We start from the raw sequence: 14,579 nt of genomic DNA, 5'->3' as shown, positions 1-14,579 counted from the left end.
CACATTAAAATAGTTCAGTTCTAAACAGCACTCAACATGTGAGTTTAAAGGAGTGATTTTTGTCTCCAGTGGCTAGGAAACTCAAGGCAAGCAAAGTGCCTGCATGTGAAAACCGTAGATGACTCCCACGTCTGTATTCTGCCGGGTTAGTGGCACCAGTGTTAGGCTTTTCACCAAAGGAGTCTTTGCTCAACCCAGTCTGAGTCTATTTTTATGGTCGCATTGATGTTCCTTAGAATGGAGCCGATTCCAAAACTTCTAGCTGGACTTATTCTGCTGACTCTCTGTGTGGTGGGCTGCTCCGGCCAGCACTGGTCCTACGGGTTGCGCCCCGGGGGAAAGAGAAATGCTGAAAATGTGCTTGATTCTTTCCAAGAGGTAAGTTTCTCTCAGCTTCAAAATGAGACATGGCTTATGTGATCCAACTGAACGATGCCAACATCCTGCGTGCGTCCTACAGTGCTACCTAGGTATTCCGGGGGAGATAAGGCACTTCCAAAGTCAAGTCCCATTCCTGCTTTCAATTCAGACAGGGACTAACGGGACAAAGACCAGGAATAATTCCTAGACGAACAAGCGCAAAGGGGTGTGTCGTACTCTGAGGATATAGATTTGCCAAAGGAATTAGAAACAAATGGATGGAGCCAAGGTCTCTAGTACAAGATGATTCTTTGGGATTTGGAAAGAAAATCTTAGAACTCTGCCTATTTTTTTTTTTTCGTAATTTCATGTTTTAAAAATATCTGTGATGTTAGGTCAGCAGTACATTTTTATAACATAAATAAGTATCCTTATCAAGGGTGCATGCTCTACAATTTTTTTTTTTTAAGATTTAATTTTATTTATTTTTGGCTGCGTTGGGTCTTCATTGCTGCATGTGGGCTTTCTCTAGTGGCAGCGAGCGGGGGCTGCTCTTTGTTGCGGTGCGTGGGCTTCCCGTTGCGGTGGCTTCTCTTGTTGAGGAGCACGGGCTCTAGGTGTGCGGGCTTCAGTCGCTGTGGTGCACGGGCTCAGTAGTTGTGGCGCACGAGCTTAGTTGCTCCGCGGCATGTGGGATCTTCCCGGACCAGGGCTCGAACCCATGTGCCCTGCGTTGGCAGGCGGATTCTCAACCACTGCGCCACCAGGGAAGTGCCTACAATTTCTTTTTAATGATATGGGCACTCAAGAAAAGAAGTTGGAGGCCCCTAGAGGAGAGGAGTTAGCAAGCTCAAGGAGACAAAATACATTCTGGAAAATATGCTGGAGTTGATTCCATAGAAATTAGTTTTCAGTTCTAGGACCAGAACTCACACAGGTACTTGGGGTTTTTTATCTACAAAATGTGACTTCTTGGGGCCATGTGCGGCTCACATGAGTGAAGCCATATATCTTGGCTGCTTTAATCCAAAAAAAGTTAGTGGATTAATGAAAGACAGCTGTTATTGTTTTTTAAGTTAATGGAAAACGAACCAGGCCCTAAAGGATGAATGATTCAGGGCTGGACACTCAATACAGAGCTGAGAATGGGAAACATAGCTAGAGAAACTTAAAACCATTTAGCTTTCACTGAAAAGAAATATCTCATTTTGGAGAAATAATAAAGATAATTTAGTATGAAACAAAGAAGCCCAGAATCTGACATTCCCTCTCCACAGACTATATGTGAAGCAACACTCTTCTAACTAGGACATATTTAGTAAAAACTAGAAAATAAGATCAGCCTTAGTCATAACTATAAGCTCTTGTATTTTTTTGTATACCATCCTGTCATGAGGCTTGAAGCGCTTCATTCTCATCAACTGTAGGTAGAAAAATATTCTCTCTCCTTATTACAGCCCATTTCCTCCAGAACTGCACACCAATCCGTACAAGTGTCTGACAGCATTTCTATGATCTTTTAAAGTCTCCATCCCAATTCTCAGCTTTCTCAGTCCCACAACCCCCTTGACTTCACTTCCCCCACACAGTCTTTGGTGGAAATGGAAAATACCATTTCACTTCTGTATCTCCATCTCCAAGAATCACATTCTTTTTTTTTTTGCAGATAGCCAAAGAGCTTGATCAACCAGCAGAACCCCAGCGCTTTGAGTGCACCATACACCAGCGCCATTCTCCACTCAGGGACCTGAAAGGAGCTCTGGTGAGTTACAGTGTTAATAACATGGAGCTTTAGAGATGGATGGGCCCTGGGTACCACCACTTTGGTCATCCACTGAGGACAACCATCTCTAGCTCCTGCAGGGCTTACCTTTCCGACTGCCTGAATTCCTCCTGTACTGGGCCCTTGCCATTCCATCATAACACCCCTTTTCAGTGGTTAGACAGTACTAACGATTGGAACCCTTTTTCTTTCTTTCTTAAATTGAAATCTCTTTGCAACCTTTATCTACTAATCTCAGCTCTAGCCTATGGGATGACTGACAAAACAAGTTTCTTACCACTGCTACATGTCAGTTCTTCAAGTACGTTCATCAAGCTCTCTAGACTATTCTTCTCTAGGCTAATCCACACCTCTCCACTGGATTCTTCAACAGTTCTTGGTATAACACGGTTCTCCCTGGGAAATGTAGAAATCAAAAATGGTGCTCTAATTAATTTTCTTCCTCTTTGGAATAAAAACTCCCAAACTAGTAAATTGATAATTCAGAGCCACAGATTTGACTTCCAGTTTTCTGACTGGACAATACTAATTTTCCAAATTCCCACCCAAAATGGAACTCTACTAACCCAATGTAGGTTTTTGATTTTTAAAAATGTATAAAGAGAACTGAATATAGAAATTGAAACCTGAATTCAGTCCACTTATTTGCAGCAGTTAGAAGGCATTACAGTTAATTTTCAGCTATGTCCAGGAGCAGAAAAAGCCTGAATACGTCATATATGAAGATGAGCAAATAGTTTTTATTTTCTCCATTGACTTCAATTTCTACACCCATAGGACAGAGAAAAAGTGGACATATTTATTTCCTTTCTTTTTCTAATCTTGTTTACCTCATGATAAAACTAATAGCAAGCAGTGAAATTATCCAAACATGACATTAGAAAGACAGAATTGAGGCAAAGACTGGATTCATAACAGATGGATGGGGACTTCCCTGGTGGTCCAGTGGTAAAGAATCCGACTTCCAATGCAGAGGACGTGGGTTCAATCCCTGGTTGGGGAACTAAGATCCCACATGCCTCAGGGCAACTAAGCCCGCGTGTCACAACTATTGAGCTCGCTCGCCTCAACTAGAGCCCGCGTGCCGCAAACTACAGAGCCTATGTGCTCTGGAGCCTGCGCGCCACAACTAGAGAGAGAAAACCCACACACCACAACTAGAGAGAAGCCCACGCGCTGCAACGAAGGTCCCATATGCCACAACTAAGACCCGACGCAGCCATTAAAAAAGAAAAAAAACACACACAGACAAAAGGATCAGACCTTTCTTTCACCTGTCCTCACATCCTACCTTTAACCTATTAATGTAGATATTATGCTTATTAAATGACTTATAAAGACACGATCTAGCTCTCTAGCACTCTCTAGTGTGCAAAAACAAATGGATCTATTCTTTCTATATCAATATTTTAGAAATAAAAATGTTCAAACATAATGAAACTCAGCTCAGAAAATCAACCTTGATATATTTGCTACTCACATATTTTTCAGGAAAGTCTGATCAAAGAGGAAACTGGGCAGAAGATGTAAATCCACTGGACCAGAAAAAATGACAACACAAGTGTAATTCTGACTTTGAAATCTGTGACCCATTTAATATCTGTAAATTGTGTGAATTTCAGAAACTCTTACGCCAGGTTGCACGTGATGAAGTGCTGTGTTGGGAATAAAGTGGCATAAATGTGAAGTCTTTCTCTAACTCAGAACTCTGGTCGGGGTGGCACACTGTAAGCCCCCAAAGGGGGTCCCCCAAGTGTGTTGACAGGGGGCAGAGGACAGGAGAGATAACACAAAGGTGCCGTTATTGTTGACGAAAGGAATCTCATGGTTCACTTCCACCACCACCAACCTGCACCCTGAACCCACAGGACAATTGGTCCCTGGCCACTACTGAGTCAGTCCAGTTTTCTATGGGGTGGTAGCTTTCTCTTTAACCATACCCTACAGAAGCAAGATGGGGCCATGGCCAAAGCTTCCCCTCCAGATTGTCTCTAATCTCTTTGAGAGTCAACCGGAACCTGAGAGAGGCCTTGGGGAAAGGAGGCCTCGTCCAATGCTCCTTCCGGCTCCACGTGGTCCCTCCAAGTTCATCAGAGCGAGCGGTGCACAAGGTCCAAGGCCTAAAAATTATAGCATTCACCTGTCTGAGCTTTTTGGTATTTCTCTTAAGAAACATATGGATTGTAGTCAGTTGAAGACGGGATTCAGGCATTCCTGTGTCCCCTGGTCATGCAGCACGGCCACCACTCATTCTCCGGAATGGGCTAGATAGATGCATAAATATTTTCGTTAATGCTTGTATCGGCCTCGGAAAGTAGATATTGTCTTCCCTTTAAGGTGAGGAAACCAGAGCTCCGAGAGTTTACGAGACCCACCCGGTTCTGCCGGGTTCCAAGGTCCGTCAGTGCTCCTGTACAGCACTATGATGAGCAGCCAATGAGCTTGGACTTGGAAGCCAAGTTATTTGGTTACTGGGGCTCATATGTCAACTTAGTTTTCCTGGTGGCCATTTCTCCATGAGGTCCCAGACACTATGACACTAGGTTTCTCATTTATTCTCATAATTCCCCAGCGGCTATGAGGCCATTTGAAAAACCCAAATTTCAGATAACTTGCCTGATGTCACAGCAACAAATTGTGCCTCTATTCACATGGCAAAGATCTAAGCCTTTTTCCCCCTCTTTTAATCAAACAGATGGAGCCTTCTTCCACCCCTTCAAAAAAGGGCAGGACTTGGGCTTCCCTGGTAGCACAGTGGTTGAGAGTCCGCCTGCCAATGCAGGGGACACGGGTTCGCGCCCCGGTCCGGGAGGATCCCACATGCCGCGGAGCGGCTGGGCCCCTGAGCCATGGCCGCTGAGCCTGCGCGTCCGGAGCCTGTGCTCCGCAACGGGAGAGGCCACAACAGTGAGAGGCCCGCGTACCGCAAAAAAAAAAAAAAAGGCAGGACTTGCGCTAAGGAATCTTGAACAGGGGTCAGAAACATTCCACAGGGGAGAAAAACCCTTACTTTTAAAAACATATATTTACTACCGTACAACAGTAGATTTCCCAAGTATCTCCTATTGAGGAATCTCTAAAACGGAATCAAAGAACTACCTCAATTCCATTTTAATAAAATTAGGCAGTGATGGGGTTTACAATCTACCTTATGTTTCTTTATGGAACAAAAGGCAAACCTGCATTATTTCATTAATCAATACTTACAAGGCAGAATAAGGGGCTTGAAGTCGCCAATCACTCAGGAACTATTTTTGCTTTTATAAAAACCATCTTTGGGGCTTCCCTGGTGGCGCAGTGGTTGAGAATCCGCCTGCCGATGCAGGGGAAGCGGGTTCGTGTCCCGGTCCGGGAAGATCCCACGTGCCGCGGAGCGGCTGGGCCCGTGAGCCGTGGCCGCTGAGCCTGAGCGTCCGGAGCCTGTGCTCCGCAACGGGAGAAGCCGCGACAGTGAGAGGCCCGCGTATCGCAAAAAAAAAAAATCTTTGCGTTAGTTAACACATTACAAGAGGAAGGCCACACACCCATTTATTTAATACATCCTGTTGGGAACATCAGCTTTCCTTCACCAGAGCGTGTCTTTGGGACAATTCCTTCGGAGGAAGCTGTGGGCCTCTCGGACTGGTGAGTAAAGATGATGTTCATCCAGCTCCCCGATGCTGAAGTTAGAGGCTTGCGATGAACGTGTTGAGTATTTGACTCTCAAATGGCCCAAGTGACTAAAGGGAAGGAGAGAAAATGACCACTTTATTAAAATTATAAACACTTCCCTGAATCTGAATAACTTCTAAGTAGTCCAAAACCTTTCAAAATAAAAAATGGGGAAACATAGCTTCAAAAAAAGCCTGCAGGGCTTCCCTGGTGGCCAGTGGTTGGGAGTCCGCCTGCCGATGCAGGGGACGCGGGTTCGTGCCCCGGTCCGGGAGGATCCCACGTGCCGCGGAGCGGCTGGGCCCGTGAGCCGTGGCCGCTGAGCCTGCGCGTCCGGAGCCTGCACTCCGCAACGGGAGAGGCCACAACGGTGAGAGGCCCGCGTACCACCAAAAAAAAAAAAAAAAAAAGCCTGCAGCCTTTCAAAATAAAGGATGGGGAAACATATCAAATGATACATTTTAATGAGACGAGTTCTCAAACATACCTGGCTTTGAATGATCAAGTAACAGAGAGAATGGCTTGAAGACAGACCGTTTTTAGCAAAAGTTTGAGAAGTTGTAGTGTCCTCGAGGTGACTGGAAAAAAAGCTAAGAATCACTGCACAAGATACCAGCACGTACACATCCTGACAGTGGAAGATGCCCTAAAGGAGTATTTCTCAATGGGGACCCTAGATTCAAAAACATTCCCCAGGTGTGTTGACTCAGAGTCTCCGGGGGCCCAAGCCATCTGCATTTTTCATAAGCATTCTGGTGATTGTTATGTACACAGACAGTGGAGCATCATTGCTCTGAAAGGCAATAAATTGCGTGTTTTAAAGTACTAGGACACGTTCTTTAAAAAAAAAAAAAAAAAAAAATCTATGCATCAACCCAGGACTTAAGACAGTGGTGCTATTCTAACCGGAGTGAGGCTGCCCGCTCTTTCCAATCTGACTCATCACCAGCAGGGAGTTTAAGAAAAGCACCTTGAACACTGATTTGCTAAAGCTGTTATTTCGTCTAAGGCAATGGTTCTCAACCTTGGCCTGACATTGGGATAACATGGAGAGATTGAAAAGAAATACTAATGCTTGGGTCCCCCTCCCTTCCCTCAGAAATTCTGATCTAGTTGGTCTAGGGTGTGGCCCTTCCCGGGTTCAACCTACTTTGTTGAACTTGGTTTGAGAATCCACTCCCATCCTTTCAATGTAACTTATTTGATATACCTTTTAACCTCTTTATTTCCCTTTACCTCTGCCTAATTATCTGTGGTGAATGAGTGAAGAAATAGGACTTATTTTATACTTACTTATTTAATACTAATTGTATTAAATAAATTGTTGTAAACTGTCAGCTCAGATGCCAAGGGATGAATGGGGTGTGGGTGGAGGTGAAGTAAAAACCAAATAGTTCGCGGTTCTTATTGCTTCCAGGCAAAGATGACTCTATGACCCTACAGAACTAGTTTAAACAAATAGGACCAGTAATGAAATGAGACCAGAAGAGATGGTGGGTGTGATGTGTCAATAAGGAAAAGTCCAGGAATGAGTTCATTTCATTAATATAAGGGTAATAATCAACTAAATACACAATAACCTTTAAAATACAGTTCCATTTTTAATTTAAAAAATAAATAACAGCAAATGTGAACAAAATTTTTCTACTTCAACACACATCTTCTTAACTGTTCATGTTTGAAACCCGACGAGTTTACAAAATCAAGGCAACTGAGCTTTTGACAAAGTTTGGGTGAACAACTCACAAAATTTCACTACTGGATGTATCTGGGCAGCATAAAAAGGAGACGAGCCTTGGCTGGATTGCAGGAATCAGCCTGAAGTCATCAACTTGAAAGGAAAACTTTTTCCTTTTGTAGATTAGAACTGATGGTTCCACTCTCAACCCACCCAAAGAGCAACTTACCTTTTCCAGTTTAATTTTACAATCCTACTTAGTCATGGAGTATGGACCTAAAAGCCCTTGAAGAGAAACTTAGTTTTCTTCTGACTCTCTTTTTCATTCACTTAGAATAAAAGCTAGGGCTGGAAGGATTCTATAAATCATGTAACCTCAAATATGTATGATTTCATGAGGAAACTGAGGTCCAGGGACTGACTACAAATTGACCTTCCAGAAGGTACACCCTTCACAGTCTTGTTTTGTGTTGATGGTGGGGGTTTTCTCCCCTTTTCATTATAGCTGAGAAGTGAGAGGGAGGGAAGTATATATTGAAGGGCCTTCTAAATACCTTTTATAAAATGACAGCATGGACACGAGGGAAACTTCTGTGGGGCTGGGAGTATATAGCCTGTGGATCTGAGAGGTGGTGACATGGGTAGACACTACTGTAAAAGTGCATCCACCTGTACACTAAGATTTATGCCCTTGACTGTATGTAAGTTATGTCTCGATTTTTTTTGGGGGGGGGAGCTGCTCCATGTGGCTTGCGGGATATCTTAGTTCCCTGACCAGGGATCGAACCTGTGCCCCCTGCAGTGGAAGCACAGAGTCTTAACCACTGGACCGCCAGGGAAGTCCCAGTTATGTTTTAATTTGAAAACAAGAAATCACCCCACGATCTGGGGGCAAGCAGAGGGGCAGGACCCTTGAAGCTTGGGAAGAGTTAGCAAAGAGAGATTGTTATCTCAGATCCTGCTTTATCGCTGGTTTTGTCTTAGGGATCTGAGGGTGGCAGTTGTTTTTAAGGGGTCTCTCTGACAGGGGAAAATGACTGTAATTCTGGAATCAAGGCGTGAAGGTGGAGGAGAGGGAGGGAACCCATGGCCCAGGAGCCTGATTTAGGGTTTCCCTCTCCTCTAACCCCACTCTCTTGCCAATCCAACGGCACACCGCAGTCCTCATATCCCGGGGCTGTTCCCTTAGAACACACTGGACCGCCACAGCCTGGGAGACTAGGAAGGTGTCTGGCATTCAGTAAGAGCTTAATATATGTTGAATGAAAACAATTCTTGAAAAAAAAAAAATCTCAAAGCAAGACAAGTCACCAGGACAGAGAGAGAGGAAAAAAACAGGATTAAAAAAAAAAAATCCCATAAACCAACATCCACAAAGGTTGTGACAATTTGGGGGTCACTTCAATACTTCACAGTTCTTATCAAGCAATATAAAGACCAGTTGTTTCTTTTTTTATGCCCTGCCCCTCATCTCTCCTACGTTTAAGGTAATCCTAAGGCATTTCTTTGCAGTTTTCCTCTTTGACTTCAGGACAGACATTCCTTAGGATCTTCTGTCAAATATAACTCTTTCTGAACTAATAGTTTCCCAAAGGAGATGAACTGTCCAGTGTCCCCTGTGACCTACTATTCACAACATTACCTGGAATCCTTTGTACTCACGCAGGAGAGAGCTAGGATTTCCATGGATGTGGAAAGGGAATCCTATGGGAAAATGTTACGTTAAAAAAGGGAAGAGATTTGGGCACCGGTGTAGCCGATGTCCCCAGCCTCTGACCAAAGACCAGGCTCACAACTTATCCCTACAGCTCGGAAGGGACAGGCTTCAGGTTTGTTTCTTCTGTGACCTAGTGTACGTCCTTCTGTTTTAACGGCAGCCTGGAAAGCAGGGTGAAGCCCACGAACCCCCTCCAGCCGGCCTGCCCAGCAACTTCTCAGAAGCTGCTCCAGGCACCATGTCAGCCCTGCACACTCTGTCCCTTCCTGCTCTTTTCTTGCCACTTAAAATCTCCTCCAGGTCTTTTTTTTTTTTTGGCCGAGCTGCGCGGCATGTGGGATCTCAGTTCCCCGAGCAGGGATCGAACCCACACCCCCTGCACTGGAAGCATGGAGTCTTAAACCACTGGACTGGCAGGGAGGTCCCCCCCTCTCCAGGTCTTAATAACACTTTGTCTCTAGTCATACATAATTATATAGGAGGCCACCTTTTGGAAAGGAACTGTTGTGTGCAGAACTAACCTGCACCCACCTTCCAAATTATCTTTGAAAAAAAAGGAACATCAATCATGCTCGTGGAGAGTTCCAGATCTTACCCAGGCCCAGCAGAGACAAGAAAGGCACATTTCGTGAGGACTTACTTCATGTATTCGGTCTCACTTGAACCCCAAGGCAGCTTGCATGGTAGGGATGGTCCCCATTTTGAAAGGTGAAGACATGAAAACTCAAGACAATTTCAAATAATTTGAGGGAGTTTGCAAAGCTGAGAGAGGACATAGCTGGGTTGATTCAAACCCCAACGGGTGACTTCCAGAGCCTGGGTTTCTTCCCATTTCATCACACGCTCCACTGCGTGGCGCGAAGGAAAGAATGCAGCACTTTTAAATATGCACACTCATGTCTTGAGTAACCCTGGACACATCTCAGAGGTTTGGACTTCCCTGACCCTGTGATGAATTCACATGGCTCTCCTAAAAGGGGTGAAACAGACACACGAAGATGCAGGCAAGCAAACCCAAACTTTCAGAGGTGAAATCTCTGTCTCTTTCTTGTCTGCCTCGAAGGAAAGGGGACCTGGCCAGGCTGTGGAAGAGCCCCCGGTGAGCATACCCACAGGTTGACCCAGGGCATCCACAGTCAAAAAGGTTTCTATTTTGCCATAAACACCCAAACAGTATAGAAACATCTGGGACATTTCCACTGTTGTTCCAACTAGGGGTAGGGATTGAAGAATTTGTCAGGGTTGATTTCTAGAGATGTTATCTGGATATAACCTCAATGAGCAAGCTGGGTTATTAGAAAGAATCTGTAGTAGGATTTTCTGTATTTAGCCTCAATTTCCTTATCTACAAAATGAGGGGGCGGAGGGTGTCTGTATGAGCTTTAAGGCCCTTCCAGCTCAAAAGGTCTTTAACTTTGTGTGGCTGTTTGTGTATCTATCTGGTGGTAATACTTGATCCTCTGAAGCACCCCATTTTCTCTTCTGAAAAGAGGATTGACATGAGTACCATGAACATGTCATCATATTAATTCCACAATCAAGAGGAATAAATAATCAAAGCGAGATATTGCACTGTATTCTCCAGGGTAAAATCAGGTTGCAGACAGGGGCTGCCGAGCCATTCCCAACGGGATCTGGAAGAGAAGCAGTTCAATCCGGACTTCTAAGTCCCTTATATCCAGTGATTTGAGCTCAGAGGAGGTAACAGGACAAGAAACTATGTGCAAAAAAACAGAGCCTCGGGCTTCCCTGGTGGCGCAGTGGTTGAGAGTCTGCCTGCCGATGCAGGGGACACGGGTTCGTGCCCCGGTCCGGGAGGATCCCACATGCTGCGCGCGGAGCTGCTGGGCCCGTCCGTGAGCCATGGCTGCTATGCCTGCGCGTCCGGAGCCTGCGCTCCGCAACGGGAGAGGCCACAATAGTGAGAGGCCCGCGTACTGCAAAAAAAAAAAAAAAAAAAAAAAAAAAAGAGCCTCAGGAGTCCATGGTAGGAAGGAGTGACTGCCATGCAGTTAGGACCCTTAGTCGGGAGTGTGAGGGAACTCCTGGCGCGGGGCGGGGGGAAGGAGGGCAGCTTTTCCATGTCACAGGTGGGTGGGGGGACACAGGTGCTCAGGGCTCACGACCGAGTCCATGTTCTTTCGCTAATGATAGCCATTCATACTTGAAAGCAGCCAATCTCCATTAAAAAGATGTTCTTTTCCACAGAGGAGACACAGGAGACCTCAGAAAGATAGATGATTCCGGCTACCAAAGTACTTGATGTTGGGCTCTTCCAGTATGTTGTAAGGAACAAGGTATGTATGTCCACGTGAGAAAACTACGTCTTAAGCACAGCTTTTCAGAAGCAAAGCAAGAAATTCCTCCAAGGAATAGGTTACTGGGGTTTTCCCACCACCACTGAAGAACTTATCCAGGCTTTCGCAGAGCCCAGTGGCACTGTGCCGGAGGCTGAAATGTAATAAATGGTGAGGGAGAAACACGGGGCACGGCCGGGATTCCTCGTGCACCAGAGGAGACATGGCGTGGCCTCGGGCATCGATCAAAGAGAAGCTTTCTGAAGAATGAAACCAGTTTTGAGCTGGTGAACCTCAATCCCAGACGAGGAGAGGAGGTCGGCAGGGGACCCACGCAATGGGGGACACTGACTCCCCGAGGCCAGCTCCCAGGCATCAGTTCCAGAGAGAGGGCAAGATCCTTACTGGGATCCAGGTTCAGAAGAAAGGATGCCCGACTTCCGAACTTTTGGAGGTGGAGGGGGCGGGGCTTTGGCTTCTCTTCGGACAGGCAGTGGGGCTGCAATCTGGTGGAGCAGACATTCGAAAGGAGAAATGAGTCTTACCTTTCCTCCTAATTCTGCCTTCTACTCCACATTTCCCACATTCTGCGTTAGCTTCTCACTGATCTGAGTTTATCTACACAGCCCTTTGCAAGGAGAAAAGGGAAATTAGACTGATTTAATCTCCCTCTTTCCCTTGCATTAATCAGATATACACTAACACTGCTATATCCCCAATACTTGGCGTGGATATATATATAGTAGGGACTCAATAAATTTGTGTTGAATGAATGAAGGAAACCCATCGGAGGCCCCTTCCAGAATGACTGTGACTCACTCAGAAGGAGTAAACTCCTCAGGTGTGAACGGGAACTCCCTTCTTTTGAAATTTTTTTTTTTTTTTTTTTTTTTTGGTATGCGGGCCTCTCACTGTTGTGGCCTCTCCCGTTGCGGAGCACAGGCTCCGGACGCGCAGGCGCAGCGGCCACGGCTCACGGGCCCAGCCGCTCCGCGGCATGTGGGATCTTCCCGAACCGGGGCACGAACCCGTGTCCCCTGCATTCGCAGGCGGATTCTTAACCACTGCGCCACCAGGGAAGCCCGAGAACTCCCTTCTTATTTCACTCTCCCCGGGGCCCGGGGTGAGGTACCTTCGATCTGATGAAAGGTCTCCTTGCATATTGTTCCTTCCCACTGAAAATTCCCCTCTCTTTACGGTTTCAGGAACGAACCAAGAATCGATTAGAGGGACAAATTGATGGGGAAACCTGCCTACTAAAAATCTTAGGAAATCCAACGCTGCATCCCCCGGAATGGCAGGCTCTCGCTGGCCCCAACGTCTGCCGCCACCCCCCTACCTCTGTGGAGCTCCTCTGGCTGCTCTCGTAGGGCTTGCTTTTGGGTGGAGGGGGAGGTGGGACTGTAGCCATCATCAGCCCGTCTGTCTGCAAAGATGGCGAGCCTGGAAATGACACAAAGAAGATGAAGGCCGAGAGAAAAATTCACCAAGGGATCTCATGACACTTCTGCCGGCCGCGGTAACACCTAAACCCACTTGGTCAAGCAAATCACTACGGTCACATTCTACAGTTTCTGTGGAGAGAATGAAGAAGGCCTCTTGCGCCTTGGGACAGATGTAGCACCTTTCATTTATCGGAAAGCTTCACCAGAAGTTCTTAAGCAACAATCTCACTCTTTTGTTGAAGGTTCTTACTCTTAAGCTGAAGATGAGAATATTTTCTAGAACTTAGGGTATTACTTTGTTCTCTGATATATCCCAAGTGCTTAGAAAAAGCATCTATCACATACTAGGTAGTCAATAAATATTGGTTAAATTGAACTGTCACAGCTTTATCATTTAAAGGGTGCAATATCCACTTCCTCCAGGAAAACTTGTCTGATCATCTGACACTCGGCTGACTACCGTCTCCCGTTTGATGCGAAGATCTACCCCTCCATCATTCCTTTGTACTAAGCGGTCCTTGTAATTCTTCTCAGGCTTTCTGTGTTGCCGAGTCCCCAAGCCTGACTGTAAGTAGTCTATTGAATGGGTCTATTTCTTGTCCTTATTTTAGACCCTTCTCCATATAAAGTACACAGCTATCTGCCCAACAGTTCCAAAGTTACTCCCTTCCTATCTAGTCCTAGTCCAGATCTACCTCATTTATACCATCACAGTTGGAAAAGGGGCAGTGAAACCCCGTGGCTCCCTGTGTAGAAAACTTTCATGAGTCTCAGCAACTTAAGGATTCCTTGCCAAACCCTAATCTAATTGAATTATACCCACTACCACTGAACTGCACCTACTTGACGACACTCTCATACACCTTGTGGCTATCTTGGTTAAAAATGGCCCCGATTCATAAACATACACCATCCTCTAGTAAAAGGAAGAGAAGGGGTGTCTACAGCGAGACTTACTGAGGGTCCTGGTTGCTTTAGGAGTGAGCGGGGGTGGGCTCAGGGGTGTTGACTGAGGCGGAGAAGAGCCATGAAACGGTGTCAGCCGATTGTCCGACAGCTGCAGACTCTTTGGCCTTTGTGCTTTTCTGCCCGGGCTCTAGCAGCGGGGGTGGGGAGAAACACAGCAAAACATTCTCACAGAGAGGCACGCTGGGCTCATCCATGCTCAGCACAACCTTATCAGCAGAGAAGAAACTGTTAAAGGGCAAAATTCCAGGAGCCCTTTCTAAGCTTACCGCACTGGCACGCTGGGGGCACCAGGGCAGAGACAGCAACAGGGAATTACCGGACCATAGACAATTTTCTGGCCGGCCACAGACTTGATTTTAATCACAGTTGGGCTGTGCCATTTAGGTTGGGGATGAGCTACCCTGATTCTCAGGGAGAGCTGATCCTGCCACACTTAACAACCTGATGTGGCTTACGGAAGAATCAAGTACCTTTTATTTTTTTAAGCTAAAAGAAGGGAAGTGACAATGTTTGGATGGGGTCCTGGACCACAGTGGAGAGAACCACACCTCCAACCATTAATCCACAGGTCTATACTGTGGGTAAATCTCACGCCGTTATTGATTTAGAGGCTCCGATCTCTGTACGTGTTTTTCTTAGCACCATCTGAGATCTGACCCTACCCCAGGCTGCTGCGTCC

The 14,579-nt window shown here is 46.0% G+C and overlaps 2 protein-coding genes across 3 annotated transcripts in view; one reads left to right on the top strand and one right to left on the bottom strand.

Annotated features, from left to right (window-relative positions):
* The first annotated feature begins 225 nt into the window (after positions 1-225).
* Positions 226-3,673, top strand: GNRH1 (gonadotropin releasing hormone 1). Its single transcript, XM_059070954.1, has 3 exons — positions 226-378; positions 2,027-2,122; positions 3,635-3,673. Exons 1-3 carry the CDS (start codon positions 226-228, stop codon positions 3,671-3,673), a joined length of 288 nt encoding a protein of 95 aa, XP_058926937.1.
* A 1,983-nt stretch (positions 3,674-5,656) lies between these two features.
* DOCK5 (dedicator of cytokinesis 5) overlaps positions 5,657-14,579 on the bottom strand; it is a 219,521-nt gene continuing 210,598 nt past the window's right edge. Inside the window, exons 50-52 of one of the 2 annotated variants that reach the window (XM_067039910.1) lie at positions 13,889-14,027; positions 12,826-12,929; positions 5,657-5,862 (exon numbers count right to left, since the gene is read on the bottom strand). In XM_067039910.1, the coding sequence (XP_066896011.1) occupies positions 5,809-5,862; positions 12,826-12,929; positions 13,889-14,027 (297 nt within the window). In that variant the 3' untranslated portion in view covers positions 5,657-5,808. Of the gene's footprint in view, positions 5,863-11,825; positions 11,993-12,825; positions 12,930-13,888; positions 14,028-14,579 lie in introns of those variants that run through there. The other variant, XM_059071707.2, reaches the window with a different exon arrangement.

The sequence above is a fragment of the Kogia breviceps genome, chromosome 8, assembly GCF_026419965.1.
Source record: "Kogia breviceps isolate mKogBre1 chromosome 8, mKogBre1 haplotype 1, whole genome shotgun sequence".
Classification (NCBI taxonomy): domain Eukaryota; kingdom Metazoa; phylum Chordata; class Mammalia; order Artiodactyla; family Physeteridae; genus Kogia; species Kogia breviceps.
The sequence above is the reverse complement of the archived record's forward strand: the minus strand, read 5'-3'. Positions and strand labels throughout refer to the sequence as shown.